Consider the following 15,721-nt stretch of genomic DNA (forward strand, 5'->3'; position numbering starts at 1 on the left):
TAATCTGTTCCTAAAGTTTTGATTATTGCCCAGAAAATTTGCCCAGAAATGTTTTTAACAGCTGGGGCTGTCACACTATTTGCTGGTCAGTACCAGCTATATTGAGCTTAAATGAGGAAACTCAGTTCATCCTAACACCCTCTGTGAGGTGGTGTAAGGTGTAAGGCCAGGCAGAACTGGGCTGTGACTTAGTGCTGGAAATCCATTAGTGCTGCCCTGGAGCATCATATGACTCACAAAATAAAGGCTAAAAACACAAACCCCGAAGTCAATGTGGTTTGAACACCTACACCCTTTCCTACAGAAATGTTCTGTAACATAACTCATTCCACTACTCCAGGGAGATTTCTTTTGCTCCCAGTTGTTAACTTCTCACAGGTTACTCTGAATTCACAATATTCCAAACCACATCAAAGCTGCTTTTCCAGCTTCTTTTGTGATTTCCACCCAGGCATCAGAGTCAAGCAGAGCCACCAGAGCCTCATGTCCAGGGGCTGAAGGCTCAAAGTGGAAATCAAGCGTTTTCTCCCCAGAACTGAATCCCTGGACATCCCTCAGCTGCTGCCCCCAGCCCTGCTTCCCAGTCCAGCTTTGGGGGTGCTGAGTTGCAGGGTGCTGGGCTGAGGGGAGCAGGAGAGAAAAATCTAAAACTCAGGCAGGGCTGGAAACCAAAGGCTCAAAACTCAGAACATTAAGAGTGTGGGGGCTGCAGTGATCATTTTGTTCTGACTGTGACCCCATCCTGTGAGCCTGGGTGGCACTGGTCAGGAGCAGCCATGGCAATGCAGGGGAGTCCCAACATTCCTGGGAGGGGAATCCCATAGTGATCTCAGAGCTGGAGAGAGGATGGGAGGCAGCACCACGCCAAGCAAACAGCTGAGATAATTGGAGCAGCATCACTTCTGAACACCTGGGAGGACTCGTCTGTGTCCTTGGGGTAAAGAAGGCTGCACTTTCCAAACACCATGATCTGGAATGGTTCTGTGACAGTCATCAGTCTGGGTCTGGCTGTCCCAAGGCTCCTCGCATTGTCCTTGGGCATTTATCTCACCAAAGGCTGAATAAGTTTTACCCCAAGAAATGAGACCTTTGCTCATGCTCAGACTGAATTCTGCACATGTGACCCCAGCAGATGAGGGCTGAGAAACCTTCAAGGGTTTCAGTAGAAATTAAGTCTCCAAAACTACAGCCTTGACCATTGCACCACCTGGACTGAGGCAAAGGATCCTTTCCATAAGGGCTCCTCTCAGCTCCCTGACTCTTCCACCTTTCTCTCTACACCAGGCAGGAGCAACAGACCTGGCACCCCAGAACCCACCAAGGAGATCTGTGTTTCTGGAGATCTAATTTTGAGGAAATTCGCAGGGAAAATGAGCAAACTGTAATGAAGAGTGAAAATATAGCCATAACCACAACTCAGAGTACTACATAAACTGCTTGTCAGACAGAAATCAGATGGATTTCATTAAAAAATCACTAAAGGTGATTCAGTTGTTACCAAAGATAGTGAATTCAGAGCACATGCAAGGGAATAATCAGACTTCTAAAAGCACAAATGAAAATCTTTTGCACCGGAAGAAAAACATTGCTACTAAAGGCATCAGCAACCATGGGAAGCACATGTGAGGAAATCAGGTGGAAAACTGATCAATGATGAGGGAATTCCATGGCTGAGGCACGAGGTATCTGCCATGGGCTGGAACCTGGGCTGGAAGCTGACACAGGATCCCCAGTGAGGAGTTTGCAGACAACTCTGGACCCAGCTGGGCTGTGCCTGCAGCTGATGGGAATCACCTGATGGACTGCAGAGACTTCAGCTGAGACCTGGCCCAAGGAGCAGAACAAACACTGGTCTCATTTTAGAGCTCTGCAAAGCAAAACTGCCCTATGGCTGCACCATTGCCAGGAAAAAAACCCTAAGGTGGGGAAGGTACCTGCACTGGGGATTCCTCCAGTGGCAGGAGAGGAGCAAGGGATGGAGAGGCACTTTAGTGGATGCCACTAGAGCAGTGGAAGCTCCTGTGACAGATTTCAAGGATCACTAAAAATAATTGAATCCTGGACTGGCCCCCCAGTGCCACCCCTGCCATGGGCAGGGACACCTCCCACCAGCCCAGGGGGCTCCAAGCCCCATCCAACCTTCAACACTGCCAGGGATGGGGCAGCCACAGCTTCTGGGGGCAACCTGGGCACCCAGGGGCTCAGCACCCTCACCCCAAACAATTTCTCCCTCCCATCTCCTCTCCATCTCCCCTTTCCCAGTTGAAAGCTCTCATCCCATTCCTATCAGGACATGCCCTGCTAAAATCTCCTATTTATAATACTATGCTACTACTAGAAGGTAACTGCAGGAAAACTGATGTCTGTGAGACATGGAAAGAACAAAATCACATCCCATAAATCCCTCCTGTTTTGAGCTCATGGGTCTGTTTGTTGAAAAGGTGCAGGAAGATCTCCAGTGTCTGAGCAATGCTGGAGTGGCTCAGGGAAACTGCTTCTCATTCAAAAATGAAAGTTGCAAGCACTGGAAAGATGCCAGTTAGACCTGATTAGATTTGTAAGATTAATTAAAACCAGACATGCTCAGAGAAGTGTGAAAAAGGTAAATTAGCAGATCAGGAAACCTACCCTAAGAAATGGAATTAAGAAGTTTGGCTTCTTTATCACAACAAATATGCTTATCAAGGAGCAGTTGTCCTGTGTTTCCAAAGGTGGCAAAGCAACTTCACTAACAGTCCTGGTGATGAATGTTTTTGTTGTTACAGGGTAAATATTCCATTTTTCAAGCACCAGAAGCCAGGGATGGCTCACATTCCTCCTTAGGTCAGGGTGGAGGTTTTCGTGACTAAGCTGCAGCAGCAGGAGCCTCTCTGTTCCTACCTGTGCTGGATGGATGGGTGGTGTGGAAACAGGAGTCTTCCAGCCAGGGTAATGTGTTTTACAAGGGAGAAAAGAGGTGTTTCTGAAGGACTTCTCTCTTACCCAGAGGTTTGCAAATACCCTCTGTTTTGGGGTCAGTTTAGAATATTTAAGGAGTTCTGGCTACACTCCGAGTCTGGGTAAATGGTAAGAACCATGGTGCTCCTGGGCTGGAAGAGGTGGGGACAATCCAGATGTGCCCTGTCCTAAGTTTTATGTCCAGGAAATATCATAAGAAAAGCTGTAAATTCCCATGCAGTCAATGTAGGGACTGAGTTAAAACATCTCCAAGTGTTAATCACAACCCAGCGTTTCCCAGCTTCTTCCCCATGGGTCCCCATGGTTGGTCCTAGGCTCTGGTTGTCACCATGTCACACTCATGGTGTGGCCTTTGCTCTGGAATTCCCACTAAAAAACCTTAAATATTACTGCCTGATGCCCTCCATATCTGAAACTTCTCATTACATTCACTCACTACAGAATTATCTCCAAACAGGAGTAACATTAAACCAGTTCCATTGGTAGGTACAAAATGAACCTCAGACCAGGTCAGCAAAATGAGGTTGGATCTGCCCAGAGAGGGATGGGATTGAACATGAGCTGTCTGTGCCCTGGCTGATTATGGGGTCTGGAAATTATAGAGAGGAGCTGCCTACAAATCCCTCCCATTTCAGATCCTTTAAGAAATCACTGGTTGATTCTCTGAGGGGTGTTGGGAACTGAAGAATGAGATTATGGATATCTGTAGGAGCTGGGGAACACCAGATTTGCCTCATGAAAACAACACCCAATGGAAAATAGGATTCTGATCTGCAGCCATTGGGTGGCTCTGGTACCAATAGAGGAAATTTAAGGTGATTTCATCCTTTCCAAGATCAGACCTAAGACAGACCTTCTGGAGGCAGTGTCTTCCCATTAGTCTGTGCCTTAGTGATTTGTGCACAGAAGGATCCAACATTCCTGGGAGGGGAATCCCACTGTAATTCTCTTGCCACAGTTTATTATTTTGAGCAGTACCTTATAGCCTTGTAGAGCTGTTGGGCACAATTTGCATTACAAGCTCAATTTAGAGCCCTTGCCTTTGTGAAACTGAGTGTAAGAGTTTGCTTAAATAAAGCAGGAATGCCTCCCTGGGGTTTTTATTTCCAGGTTTAACCATGTCTCCTATGAGGTGATCCTATCCATATGGACACAGACAAAATCCGTGAATCTGGTTTTGAAAAGCCTTTGGTGTGAGCTTCATAATGCTGTAAGAATGGCAATAGCTGCTCAGGAGATGCACAAAGGCCTCGACTTTCACCAGGGATTTTGGGTGTGTCCACATTTCTGAATAGCTGGACTCTGGATACAGAATTCTTTCCATTCAGTGCTCCAGAATATTCCATATTTGATATGCTGTCACATGTTCCAACCAGCCCAACACTGGTCAGCAGGAAGACTGCTCCCTGGAAGCTGCTGACTCCCACCAGACATGCCCAGGATGCTTCACTCAGGCCTGGCAAAAGCTTCCAAACAGGCTCAAGTTGAGCCAAATTACCATAGATACTGCTTGGGCTCAACACAACTCATGCAAATTGGATCTGCAAGGCACAAGGGGGTGGTAGCAGTGAGACACATCCAGACAAACACCACTGCTCACCCAGCTGACTGGGAATTCTATAAGTTTTCATTGATTTGGGCAGCTTGGATCTCATAATATAAGAGGGATGCTGCACTTCTCACATTGAGGTCCCATCACTTCTGTGCCCCAGGATTTCCAGATGGTTGATCTCCTGGTGAGCCTCACAACTGGGATTTGTAGCACACATCAGATGATGATGTTTTTCAGTTGAATACATGACAGAGAAAGCCAAACGTACAGGACATGGTATATGCATGTTTTCAACACACAACACAATATTTTAAGCATTATTATCTCATATTTAAGGGTTGATTTTTAGTTCCTTAGAATTGGCTACTAGGATACTCCCTTGCTTTTCCATACAAAATCCAGCCACTAGTTTTAGGTTTATCCTTGTTTGAGTCACAATAGAACCACTTTTCTGTCTTGTAATCCAACCTTCAGCTAAGTCTCTTCTAAGTAGCTGCACTTGCTGTAATTAACAGCAATTTTCTCAGTCACTGCTTGCTCCTGGGGTGGATACCACTCTGTGTTTATAGTTACTGCAGAGCCAAGGGCACTGCTCACTTCTGGGCTCCAAAAGGAGACAGGGAGTAAAGGGGTCAGACCTGCAACCCTGCTTTAGGGAGTAGGAGAGAAGACAAATGACCAAAATTGACCAAATGGTGAATTCCATCCCATACATGCCATACTCAGTATAAACTTGAGGGATCATGAGGAGAAGAACTTCACCCATGGACAGCATTCTGGGGTGATTCTGTGAGTTTTTCTGCCTCTGATCCTCATCTATGCCCTCCTGAGTCTGTGTGTTTCTGCATCCAGATCCTGTCTGCCACTGACTCCAGGAACCCATCCTGGGGCTTTTCCAGGGCTGCCTTGCAGCCTTGGTGGTGACATCAGCATTATTTGGGTTAATAGGGAGCATCTGTCACTCATTTAATTGTCAGCCCAGCGTTAAACAATTTGAAAGGCCTGATGAGCATCACTGTCACCTCTGTCAGGTGGAAGATAACTTTCTACCTCCTGGTTACCAGCCCTGGTGAGTATGTGGGCAGTGTCCTTGGGCCTCCCCAAGTGCCTTCAGAGCATCAGCTAGATTGTGAAAGTGTAGATTAAAAGTCAGAAATTATTAAGTGACCTTAGATTCATGCCCTCAGAGAGTTCCAGCTGCCCAGGTGCCCTACAGGGTGGGAGAAAGGGCTGGAGAGTTTTTAATGCATCTCCCCGTGGCTCACACCCCCAGCAGGGCACTGAATGACAGAATGACAGAATTACAGTGATTCTGTGGCTCACAGCTCAGCAGAGCAGGGGGTGAGAGCAGGAGCTGAAGACAACAGAGCCAAGGCAGATGCAGTGTGGAGGCATCAGCTGAAGCCCCATCATGGCCTCGCTGGAGTGGCAGTGTCACACATCACGTCACACATGGCAGGGGGGACAGGGTGACCATCAGGTGTTTGTTGGGCTGTACATTGCCATAAACCTTGAGCTGTCAGCTGGGTGAGAGCTGCTTGGGCAGGCTCAGGTTGCTGGGGAAGGGTTGGACATTCCCTGGGGACTGGGTAACCCAGGACCTGCCCCACACTTTGCAGCTTTTGGAGCTGTGCTGTTGGCTTCAGCAAAGTCTCTGTTACAGCCACAGAAATGAACCCTGAGAGGATCCCTCTCTCTGCTCCAAGCCCCTGCCCAGGGTAGGACAGAACTTTGTGCAGGTGAGTCCTGGAAATGTCCAAGGAGGGCTCCTCACCTGTATGGGCATCTGGCTCAGGGCATCACCACCCCCTTCAGCAAGGAGGGTCTGTGTCCCCCAGCAGCCATAAGGTTTGGAAGTCCCAGTCTGTAGCACCCACCCTTTGTTTATTGTCTGGCACCACAGGGAGAGGATCCAGCAGACTCCTGAGAGCCATTCAGGAAGCCAGAGGCAGCTGAGTCTCCTCTAAAGGAGCCCAGATCCCCTCGGTCTGGGTTAGCCAGGTCTTCCAGGACCCTTACCATGTTGGAAGCACCCACAGGACACTCCAGTTTCTCTACATCCTTCTCAAACTGAGCAGAGAGGGGACCAAACAGAGTCTGACAGCTCCCCTCAATGTGCTGCCCACACTTCTCCTCCCAGCATCACATTTATTTTGTTTGAGGTGCACATGTAGTCATATCATGGAATCTCAGACTGGTTTGGGTGGGAGGGGACCTTAAAGCCCCCCCAGTGCCACCCCTGCCATGGGCAGGGACACCTCCCACCAGCCCAGGGGGCTCCAAGCCCCATCCAACCTTCAACACTGCCAGGGATGGGGCAGCCACAGCTTCTGGGGGCAACCTGGGCACCCAGGGGCTCAGCACCCTCACCCCAAACAATTTCTCCCTCCCTCCCTCCCTGCCCAAGATCTCCTCTCCATCTCCCCTCTCCCAGCTGCAAACCCTTCCCCCTCGCAGGGTCCCATCCCTCCAGGCCCTTGTCCCAAGTCCCTCCCCAGCTTTCCTGGAGCCCCTTCAGGCACTGGAAGGTGCTCTAAGGTCTCCCCATTGCTCCCTTCTCTTCCCCAGCCTGAACAACCACATTCTGGCTCCTGATCTGCTCTGGGATCCCACAGTCTGCACACACTTGGTTCAGAACCTTCCACCTCTCAGCTCCATCCCATCCAATATCTCCCTGGGGCTCTTGGTTCCAGGGGCAGTGCAGTCCCTGCTGCTGCCCACCCAGCCCAGGCACCACTCTGCTCAATCATTACACAGGACATCAGATTTCCAGTCTAACCCGGGGCTGACCATGTTCCCTGGGCTGTTCCCTCCATGTAATACCCAACACCCAGTGGGAAGATTTTTTTTTTTTTACAAAATACAATGCCCTGAGATATCAGGTAAGGAGAATGTGGGGACTGAAGACAATCAGGAACATCCATGAGAAGCCCTCACCCATGGACCTGCAGTCCCACCCCATCTCTGCTCTGGCAGTCACTACAGGTTCCATTTTTTTAAAACCTTGGCTGAAAGCTGCCTTCCCTCTCCATTGCTGCTCTCTTCCACCAGTTCACCAATTGGTGGCCTCCAACATCCCCAACATCCCTGGCCAGCTCTGAGCTAAGGGTACCAGGTGGCCAGAAGCACCTCCTGAATTTCCATTGGATGTGTTGCAGTTTGTCCAGTGCTACATCTAATGAAGGATTCACAGAATCAGAGAAATGTTTTTATTGGAAATGACCTTTAGGATCATGGAGTCCAATCCCATCCCTGCCCAGGCCACCCCTGCCCCATGTCCCTCATCCCCACATCTCCAGGCTCTGAAACCCCTCCAGGGATGATGGGGACTCCAGCCCTGCCCTGGGCAGCCTGGGCCAGGCCCTGACAACCCTTTCCAGGGAGAAATTGTCCCCAAGCTCCAACCTAAACCTCCCCTGGCACAACTTGAGTTGTGCCAAAAGTTCCTCTTGTCCCATCCCTTGTTCCTTGGGAGCAGAGCCCGACCCCCCCTGGCTCCAACCTCCTCTCAGGGGGTTGCAGAGAGCCACAAGGTCTCCCCTCAGCCTCCTCTGCTCCAAGATCAACACTCCCCTGTTTTCAAGTGAAAAGAAGTTGATTTTCAGTCAAACTGCCTTCTCAGAACCTCTGTGTGATCACTTAAATTCACTTATGAATTTGGTTTCTAGGCTGGTAATTGATTTCTGGCTTCAGAGCCCTTCACCCCCTGTACCTCTGGCTTCAGGCTTGTGCTGACCCTGCAAGACCTGTGGATCCCTGGACACTCCAAGAGGCATGAGGGGGTCGTTTTTGTGGGAATGAGACTTCCTGACATTTGTGGAAATCCATACATTTCTTACTGCTCTTTCCTGTTGTGTCCCAGCAGTATTTTGAAGCTGTTCCTGAGCTCAGGACTCCCCTGCACTGCTCCCTGCCAGGCAGGGAGAGGGAAAACCACCAGGAGATGCTGTCTGGCCATGCAAACGCTTTGCCAAGTTCTGGCATGGGTCAGGGTTCTCAAGCCTGTGCAATCTCAGAAGCCTTCACCTGGCAATATTTAGGGCTGGAAATGCTGCCCAGGACTCTGGACCAGGCTGCCCAGGACAGTGACCTGGAGGTGTCCAGAAACCACATGGATGTGGCTCTTCAGGGCACGGTTTAGTGGTGTTGGGTTGATGGTTGGACTTGATTGGCCTTAGTGCTCTTTTCCAACATTTTATGTTTCTCTGAATCTCAGTCCCACCTGGACAAGCTCTGGCTCTCATGGCTGGACTCACCCTCCCCTCCAGCCAGCTGGTGACCCCAATTCCCATGCCTGGCTACAGAAGATGCTGAAGGAAACCTTTAAAATCACAAGGACCTGACCCTTGTGGCTGTTTACTTATTGACATCTGGTGCCATGAGCATCACCCCATCACCTCCTGCAGTTCCCAGGCAGCTCTGCCAGACAAAGCTTTGACACATCCAGGGGCAGAACCTGGGGTGTGACCCCCCAAGTTGTGTTCCCCCCCCAGCAGCCCCAGCAGCAGCTGAGCTGTGGTTTATGTGTCAGCTCTTCCAGTTAAGAGCTTTCTGTGCCAGCTTAGGAGCTGCTTTGGCTTCGTGTGCCTGGCAGCACCTCTGGCTTTGCACACTGAGTGCCATCAGCTCTGTCCCTGGCAGCCTCCATCATCATCTTAGTCATTTTTCCCCAGAACTGGTGGCACTGTAAGCTGCAGGAAGATGATACATGGATTTTTTCCTCCTTCCTTTGTAGTGCCACAGCAGCTGGATTTGCATCAGGAAATCCACTCCCCTCCTCTGGCCCTGCCCTGCCATTTGATTCCATTTAAATAAACCTTTAACAAAGCTTTTTGAATAAATGCTTAGAAAACAACAACAAAATAAAAGGCTACAGAATAAGAGTTTCAAATATAAGAATATGAGCTTTCAACCTTCAGAGGATGAAAAGAAAATGCTGAGAGAATGACATCTCCCATTCATTCCAGCAAGGTGAGACCCTGCAAGCTGAAGAAGACAAGGGACAAGTCACCTCAGACTGCATCTCCCTGCAAAAGGTTTTCAGATACAGGTTTGTTCCTAATGAGGAAGCCACCATGAGGCCAATGAGAACATGTTTTTAAGTCTCTACCTGCCTCCTCCTTGGGGCCCAAGGCCACTCGGATGCTCAGCCAAAGCCTCCAGCCTCCCCTGACAAACACTTCTGAGGGACAGAAATGGATTTTAATAATTCACAGTGGAAAAAGGCATCCTTCTGGTTGTCACCTCATCTGCTAAGTGGGCAACAAATGTTGGGTGAGAAGCTGCTCTTGGTGAGAGTCACATTTATGGGCAGTGATCTGGTGATGCTGAGAGGAGTGGGGCTGAATCTTTCACTCCCTCTTTACACCAGTGACTGAATCTGGATCCTCTCTCCAGGCCAGTGACACCAGAGGTTTTCCACACTCCTTGGTGAATGCTGTGGATGCCAGAGGACAGCAGCATTTGGTGTCTTTGCTCAGTCCATGGGTGGAGTTGTCTCCCTGATTTTCTTCTTTACTCCCCACACATGGATTAGCATCCTGGGAGCAGTTCCTGGTTGTCTCCTGTATCACAATATCTCTGTTGGCCATGGGCAAGATTTACATCTCAGTTCCCTCAGGAGATTTCCAGAAGGCTCTGATCCCATCCCTCAGTCTGGCATTAGGCTGCATTGACCAAGTTTTTCATACCCCAGTGTACCTTCCACACTGCCATTAGGGGATTTGGGCTTAAAAATGTGACTGTGGGGTGATTGATGTCACCACCATCCCTTCTCCTGGCACCTGAAAGGTCTGTTGGCATAGAATCATAAAATCACAGAACCACTGAATACACCAAACTAGAAAGGACCATCAGGCTCATGAAATCCCCCTCCTGTCCCTCCCCCAGGGTCACACCAAGTGTCTGACCCACAAGTGCTGCCTGTGGGGCTGGGGTCCTGCTGCCTTTGCTGCCAGCCCTGAGCAGCCCTGGCTCTCCATGGCCTCACTTTCTCTTTCTCTCTTCCTTCTCCACCTCTCTTTTAGCAGCAGCAACCCAGACAGATGAAGAGCTGGACACATATCTGAGGAAGCTTTTGTTGGCCTCAGCTCCTCTTGTCACTCTTGCAGGCAGCATTTAGATGACCTTTTCCCATCTGTGCCCCATTTGTTCCTTTTCACTGCTGTAATGGGATGGAAGCATGTGAGGAAGGGTTGGAACCTGGCTGAATGCCACCCCTGCTCACTGAAGGTCACATCTGCTCCACCTTGGACCTTGCTCAAGTGTCACCTGGGGAGATGCTGGATGCTCAGAGAGGTGTCAGGGAACTGCACTCAAAGAGCCTGAGACACAAAATCCCCCCTGTCTGTGAGCCCAGTGGCTCCACCATCTCACTGCCACATTTCCACCTGGGAGTCCTTTCCTTCCCATCCCTGTGCTGGTGGTCTCAGCCTCCCTGCCTGGGACCAGAGGTTCCATCTTTGAGACCAAGGTCAGGACCCCCCTCCAAGGGATGGTGAATGAGCTGAGGGTTGCTGTGGGGTTTATCCTCCTGCAGATGCTGCAACCAGAGGGGCTGCAGCCCCCCTGACCCCTCAGGGCAAGCCCTCACTTTTCCTTTTATCCCTCCGACCCTAGTGCTACCAGTGCCATCCTCACCACCACTCTCTGACCACACCACGGAGCATCCCAATTATTCCAACCACCCCTAAACCCATTTCCTGGGAGCCCAGACACCTCTCATTGCTCTTTGCTTTGTGCACACTCAGACACTTCCTCCCCACTACAGGAATACAGGTTTTTTTTGGTGGTTTTTTTCGTTTTTTTTTTCCCCATTTATGCCCCAGAGCAGAAAAACTCTATTTTGATTTTACTGCCAAAATATTTTCTGCACAGTAAATACCCAGAAATGTTGCAGCAGGAGGGCCAGGCCCTGCCTGTCAGCAGCCCTGGGATCCTGCAAGATGAGCAGAGCAGAGAAGGGCTCAGCTGAGGCTGGGGAAGTGCTGAGCATCTCTGGTCCAGCCTGGCCTGGAGGGCTGCAGGAGCTCAGGGCAGGGGACTGGGCTGATCCTGGGCTGAAATTGGGCTGATCCTGAGGTGCTGAACCCTGAGTGTGGGACTCATCCCCCAAAACCCTCCGTGTGCCTGCACAAGGCTCAGAGGATCAGGAAAAGGATGTTTTTTTTACAGGGTTCGTGTCCCAAGGAGCTGGAGCACACCGAGTGTAAGACCCCAGCTCCACAGAGCAGACACTCCCAGCTTCCAGCAGAGCTGAGGCAGGAATTGAATTCTGAGGGAATTGTGTCTGCCCGAGCAGCCAGGGAGCCCTGGCCCAGATATTTCTGTCCTTCTGCTCAAGAAACCTCTAAACCCCCCCATGCCATTTTTGATTTTTTTTTTTTTTCATTTTTTTCATTACGAAAAATCCCCTCACACCCCTTCAGCACACTGGGGATGTCCTGGCACCTTGGTATTGCCAGAATCACCCAAAAGGTGTGCAAGATGCAGATTTATTGAGTGGAATTCTGCCTGTAGCTTGTTTGGCTCCCTCCCTTCCCACGGATGCTGCTTGCCCTGCCCCTGGTGCTTCTGTCTTACACATCCTCTGTATTGTTCATTTTCTGTGAACTTACGAGGGTTTGGGGAAGGCAAGGACACTCGTCTGCAGCATCTTCTCCTGAAAACAGGAGGAGATGTTTGATTCACAGGAACATTTTTATTTCATGGGGAAAACCCAGACCTTTTTGTCAAGATTTTGATTTCCCGCTCCGAGTGTCAAAACCCCCCTTGATTCAGGCATTAAATCCCAATTTCTGCCAAATCCTGAGGCAGGTCAGGAGCTGGCAAGGCCCTGGGAGAGCTGACATCACCACAAGGTACCACTGCCCCGTGCAGATTCTTGTCTTTAGCTCCAGCCATCAGATTTTGGCCTCCTCTCCAGCCCTCCTGGCAGCCCCGCGCCGATATCCCGGTCCCCAGGGGAAGGAGAAAAGGGATGTAAGGAATCAGAGGATGCTGCCCAGATTCCAGGTCTCTCCCCTGCCCCAGGCTTAGGTTCTGAAGTTGAGCAGCCCTGCTCAGGGCGAGGAAATAATTTAATTCTTCAGGAAAACCTGCTGTGATTTAGCCATTTCATGAACCTGCGTGGCTTTTAGAGGCTTCCTGAGCGTGGACTTCTCATTGTGTTCTCTGGCTTTCTCTGCTGGAACTGCACATTTTTATTATCAAAGTCCACGGTAAGAAGATGATTAGGAAATAAAATTTGGCTTTTCCTTCTGATTCCTAAATAATCCCAGACATGGCAGCCCGTTTCTAAGTTCACTCCCACCTACCTCTTGCCATCTCCATGTTGGCACCGAAAGGATCTAATTCAGTAATAACAATAATAATAACAATAATAATAATAATAACACCACCAACAACAATACTTCTCTCTAAAGGCCAAAATAACCCAAGAATCTCAGTAGCACCAAATTCCAACATCTCCCTCTTTGCCCTGCAGATCTTTGGGTTTTACAACCTCTACCTGGCACATACAGAAACTTAACGAGATCCCAGTGAGAAATCCATCACCATTGAGAGAGAAATTAACTGAAATATTCTGTTATGCAACTCGCTGTCTGCTGTGGTTAAATGACCTGAAATGTTTTGGTCTGTATTTTTTTTTGTTCTGAAGTTCTCCCAATTGCATTTTGTTAATATATTTATTTAAATACTCTTATATTTAATTTTCAAAATAAGTAACTCGTTACTTGTCAGCCACATTATAAGACCCAGCCAATTATTTAAAAAAAAAAAAAAACAACTATGGGGGCAAGAAAACAAGTGACATCTCCATAAATAAAAAGAACTAAACCAATCTTTGAAGAATTCTTGTGACAAATATTTTCTGAGGTGCTGTTTGCGTTCTCAGCTTATTTGCCGGACTAAATTCACATGACAGAATACAACAAAAGAAGAGAAAGAAGTCCAAAAACTGCAGCAGCCAAAAAGAAAAGAGAATGATTTTTTTTTTTTTTCCTAAAGGATTGATCACAGTTTTATGGAAAGGAGGAAAATACCTGCTACAGAGCCGTGCAACAGAGAAAATTCCTTCTGCACAAGGAAAATAAATCCGCATCCTTTCACATAAAAACAAATGCTCCTGCTCCAGTGACGAAAATGGAGAAATTAAAGAGTGGTGGGGAAGACTCCATTTGTGCAAAGGGAAACCAAGACATTGTCCTTTAAAAATAACCCCCAAACTTTTCCTTAATTACTGGTCAAATCTGAGGAAATTATGTTTAGAATCAAACATGCAACCGTGGGCAGCTCAGCAGGGCGAAGGGTGAAAAGGAAGCGACACGCAGCCACAAAATCCCATAGCTAATAATTAATTAATTCATTAATCAATCGTAGAAAAAAGGAAGGGGAGTGGGTGGGGAGGAAGAAATCTTACCACCAAATTGGGTAACCAGCTAAGACCTTTGTGCCATTGAAGAGAAAAGATAAAATTAGTCCAAGCAGGTGGTAATCCATTAGTCCAGGTTGGTGCAAGGGGAAAATCCCAGTGAAGTTTTCAGAAAAACATTAAGTGTGAAAATGAAGAATCCCCCTCCTTCCAGGAAAAAAAAAAAAAAAAAAAAAAAGAGGAAAAAAAAAAAAAAAAAAAAAAGAGTTAAACAAAGTCCCTTGTGGTGCGGATGACTTTCTGGCTTGTCAGAAACACACCTCTCCAAGGCTTTTCCCTGTAGATCATCCAAAAGCGTCTATTAAAAAGTGCAGGGCTTGGGGATGTCAGCAGGCAGCCAATCAGCCTGCATGGCCCAAGGTAAGGGATGAGTCTCAGCTCAGGGCTGTCAATCACCCTCTCCTCCCCCTCCACCCCACAACTTTGTTCCTACCCCTCGCTCCCACAGACAAACCCTCTTTGCAAGGGACTTCACTGGGCCACTCAGATTTTTGGTGGTGGGTTCTTTTTGTTTGTTTGTTGTTGGTTCTCTTTTTGTTTGTTTTTTGTTTGTTGGTTTTTTTTTTCCCAAAATTTTTAATGTGGGGCTTTTTTTTTTTTTCTTTTTTCTTTCTTTTTTTTTTTTTTTTTTTTTTTTTTTTTTTTTTTTTTTTTTTTTAATTTCACTCAGAAGCCCAGGACACACAGCACACAGCCCCTGCAGGACTTTGCAAGGTAAGGATGGAGGGTGAGGGCAATCGCCCTTAATCTGATGATGGGGGGGAGGTAGGCAACTCATTCTTTAGGTGGAGTGGGAGGTGAAGCTTAACCCTTGCAGGAGGCAGAGGTAATGGGAGCCCCAAAGAGGCAGAGTCACCCCCTGAAAGTCGCAGTGTGAGCCACGTGGGCCAGGCTGGATGTAAATTTGAAATGGATTCTGCTCTGCTCAGGTTTTTTGAAGCATGTGGGTGGAGGGGATGGAGGGGGAAGCAGTGGCAGCCTGGATTTCTGTGGAGAAGAGGATGTTGTGTCACGGCAAGGGTGGAGCAGGCAGCTGGGAAGATGCCCCACGAGTGGATTTCTTTTGATGAGCATCTCTGGATGCAGAGAGATGAAAATATTAACAAAAAGACACACTCATTAAAATAAATATCCAATAATAAATAATAAATTAAAAATTCATCAAGAGCCTTATGAGTTCTCTGAAGTGCTTGCATATTGCAAATAGAGCCAAGAAAGATTTTCTGTGAAAATCCTTGTTATTGCACAGTGATGCTGCTTGCACAGGGTCAGAGTCACAGATCTAAAGGATGGCTCAACAGAATGGGACAAAGAAATGGGAGAAATCCATTGAAAGGTGCTTTGGCTCATGGAGCATTCCCAGCTGCCCAGTTTATAACCTCCTGGTGCCTCAGGAGTAGCCAGCAAATGGATTTATGCAGAGCAAGGGCTGTAACTGAGGGGCAGCCCAGACCTTCACATGGCTCTTTAGACCTTCTCCTGGTATGAAGGCTCTGGGTACAAACACATCCCTTGTTATTTCCTCATTTCTGGGATGCACCTACCCCCTGTCCCTGTCTCTCCTGATTTCCAGTTCTTGTAGCTGGTGGTGATTTGGGCAGGGATGCTGCAGAGCTGGTCCCACAGGGATGATGGTTTCCTGCATCCACATCACCTCCTCCTCTCCCTCCATCTGCCACAAGGACAACGAGGCCAAGATTCTCCTGGCTTAGCTCAATGGGTTTTTCAGCTGTCTGTGGCATCATAGATGCTAAACGTGGTTTGTTCCTCATGTGGGA

The 15,721-nt window shown here is 48.4% G+C and overlaps 1 protein-coding gene across 1 annotated transcript in view; it reads right to left on the reverse strand.

Annotated features, from left to right (window-relative positions):
* WNT3 (Wnt family member 3) overlaps positions 1-14,012 on the reverse strand; it is a 45,811-nt gene extending 31,799 nt beyond the window's left edge. Inside the window, exon 1 of the mRNA XM_008495336.2 lies at positions 13,932-14,012. Within this exon, the coding sequence (XP_008493558.1) occupies positions 13,932-14,011 (80 nt within the window). The 5' untranslated portion in view covers position 14,012. The remainder of the gene's footprint in view (positions 1-13,931) is intronic.
* Positions 14,013-15,721: the final 1,709 nt, after the last annotated feature.

Source organism: Calypte anna, chromosome 27 (assembly GCF_003957555.1).
Source record: "Calypte anna isolate BGI_N300 chromosome 27, bCalAnn1_v1.p, whole genome shotgun sequence".
NCBI lineage: Eukaryota > Metazoa > Chordata > Aves > Apodiformes > Trochilidae > Calypte > Calypte anna.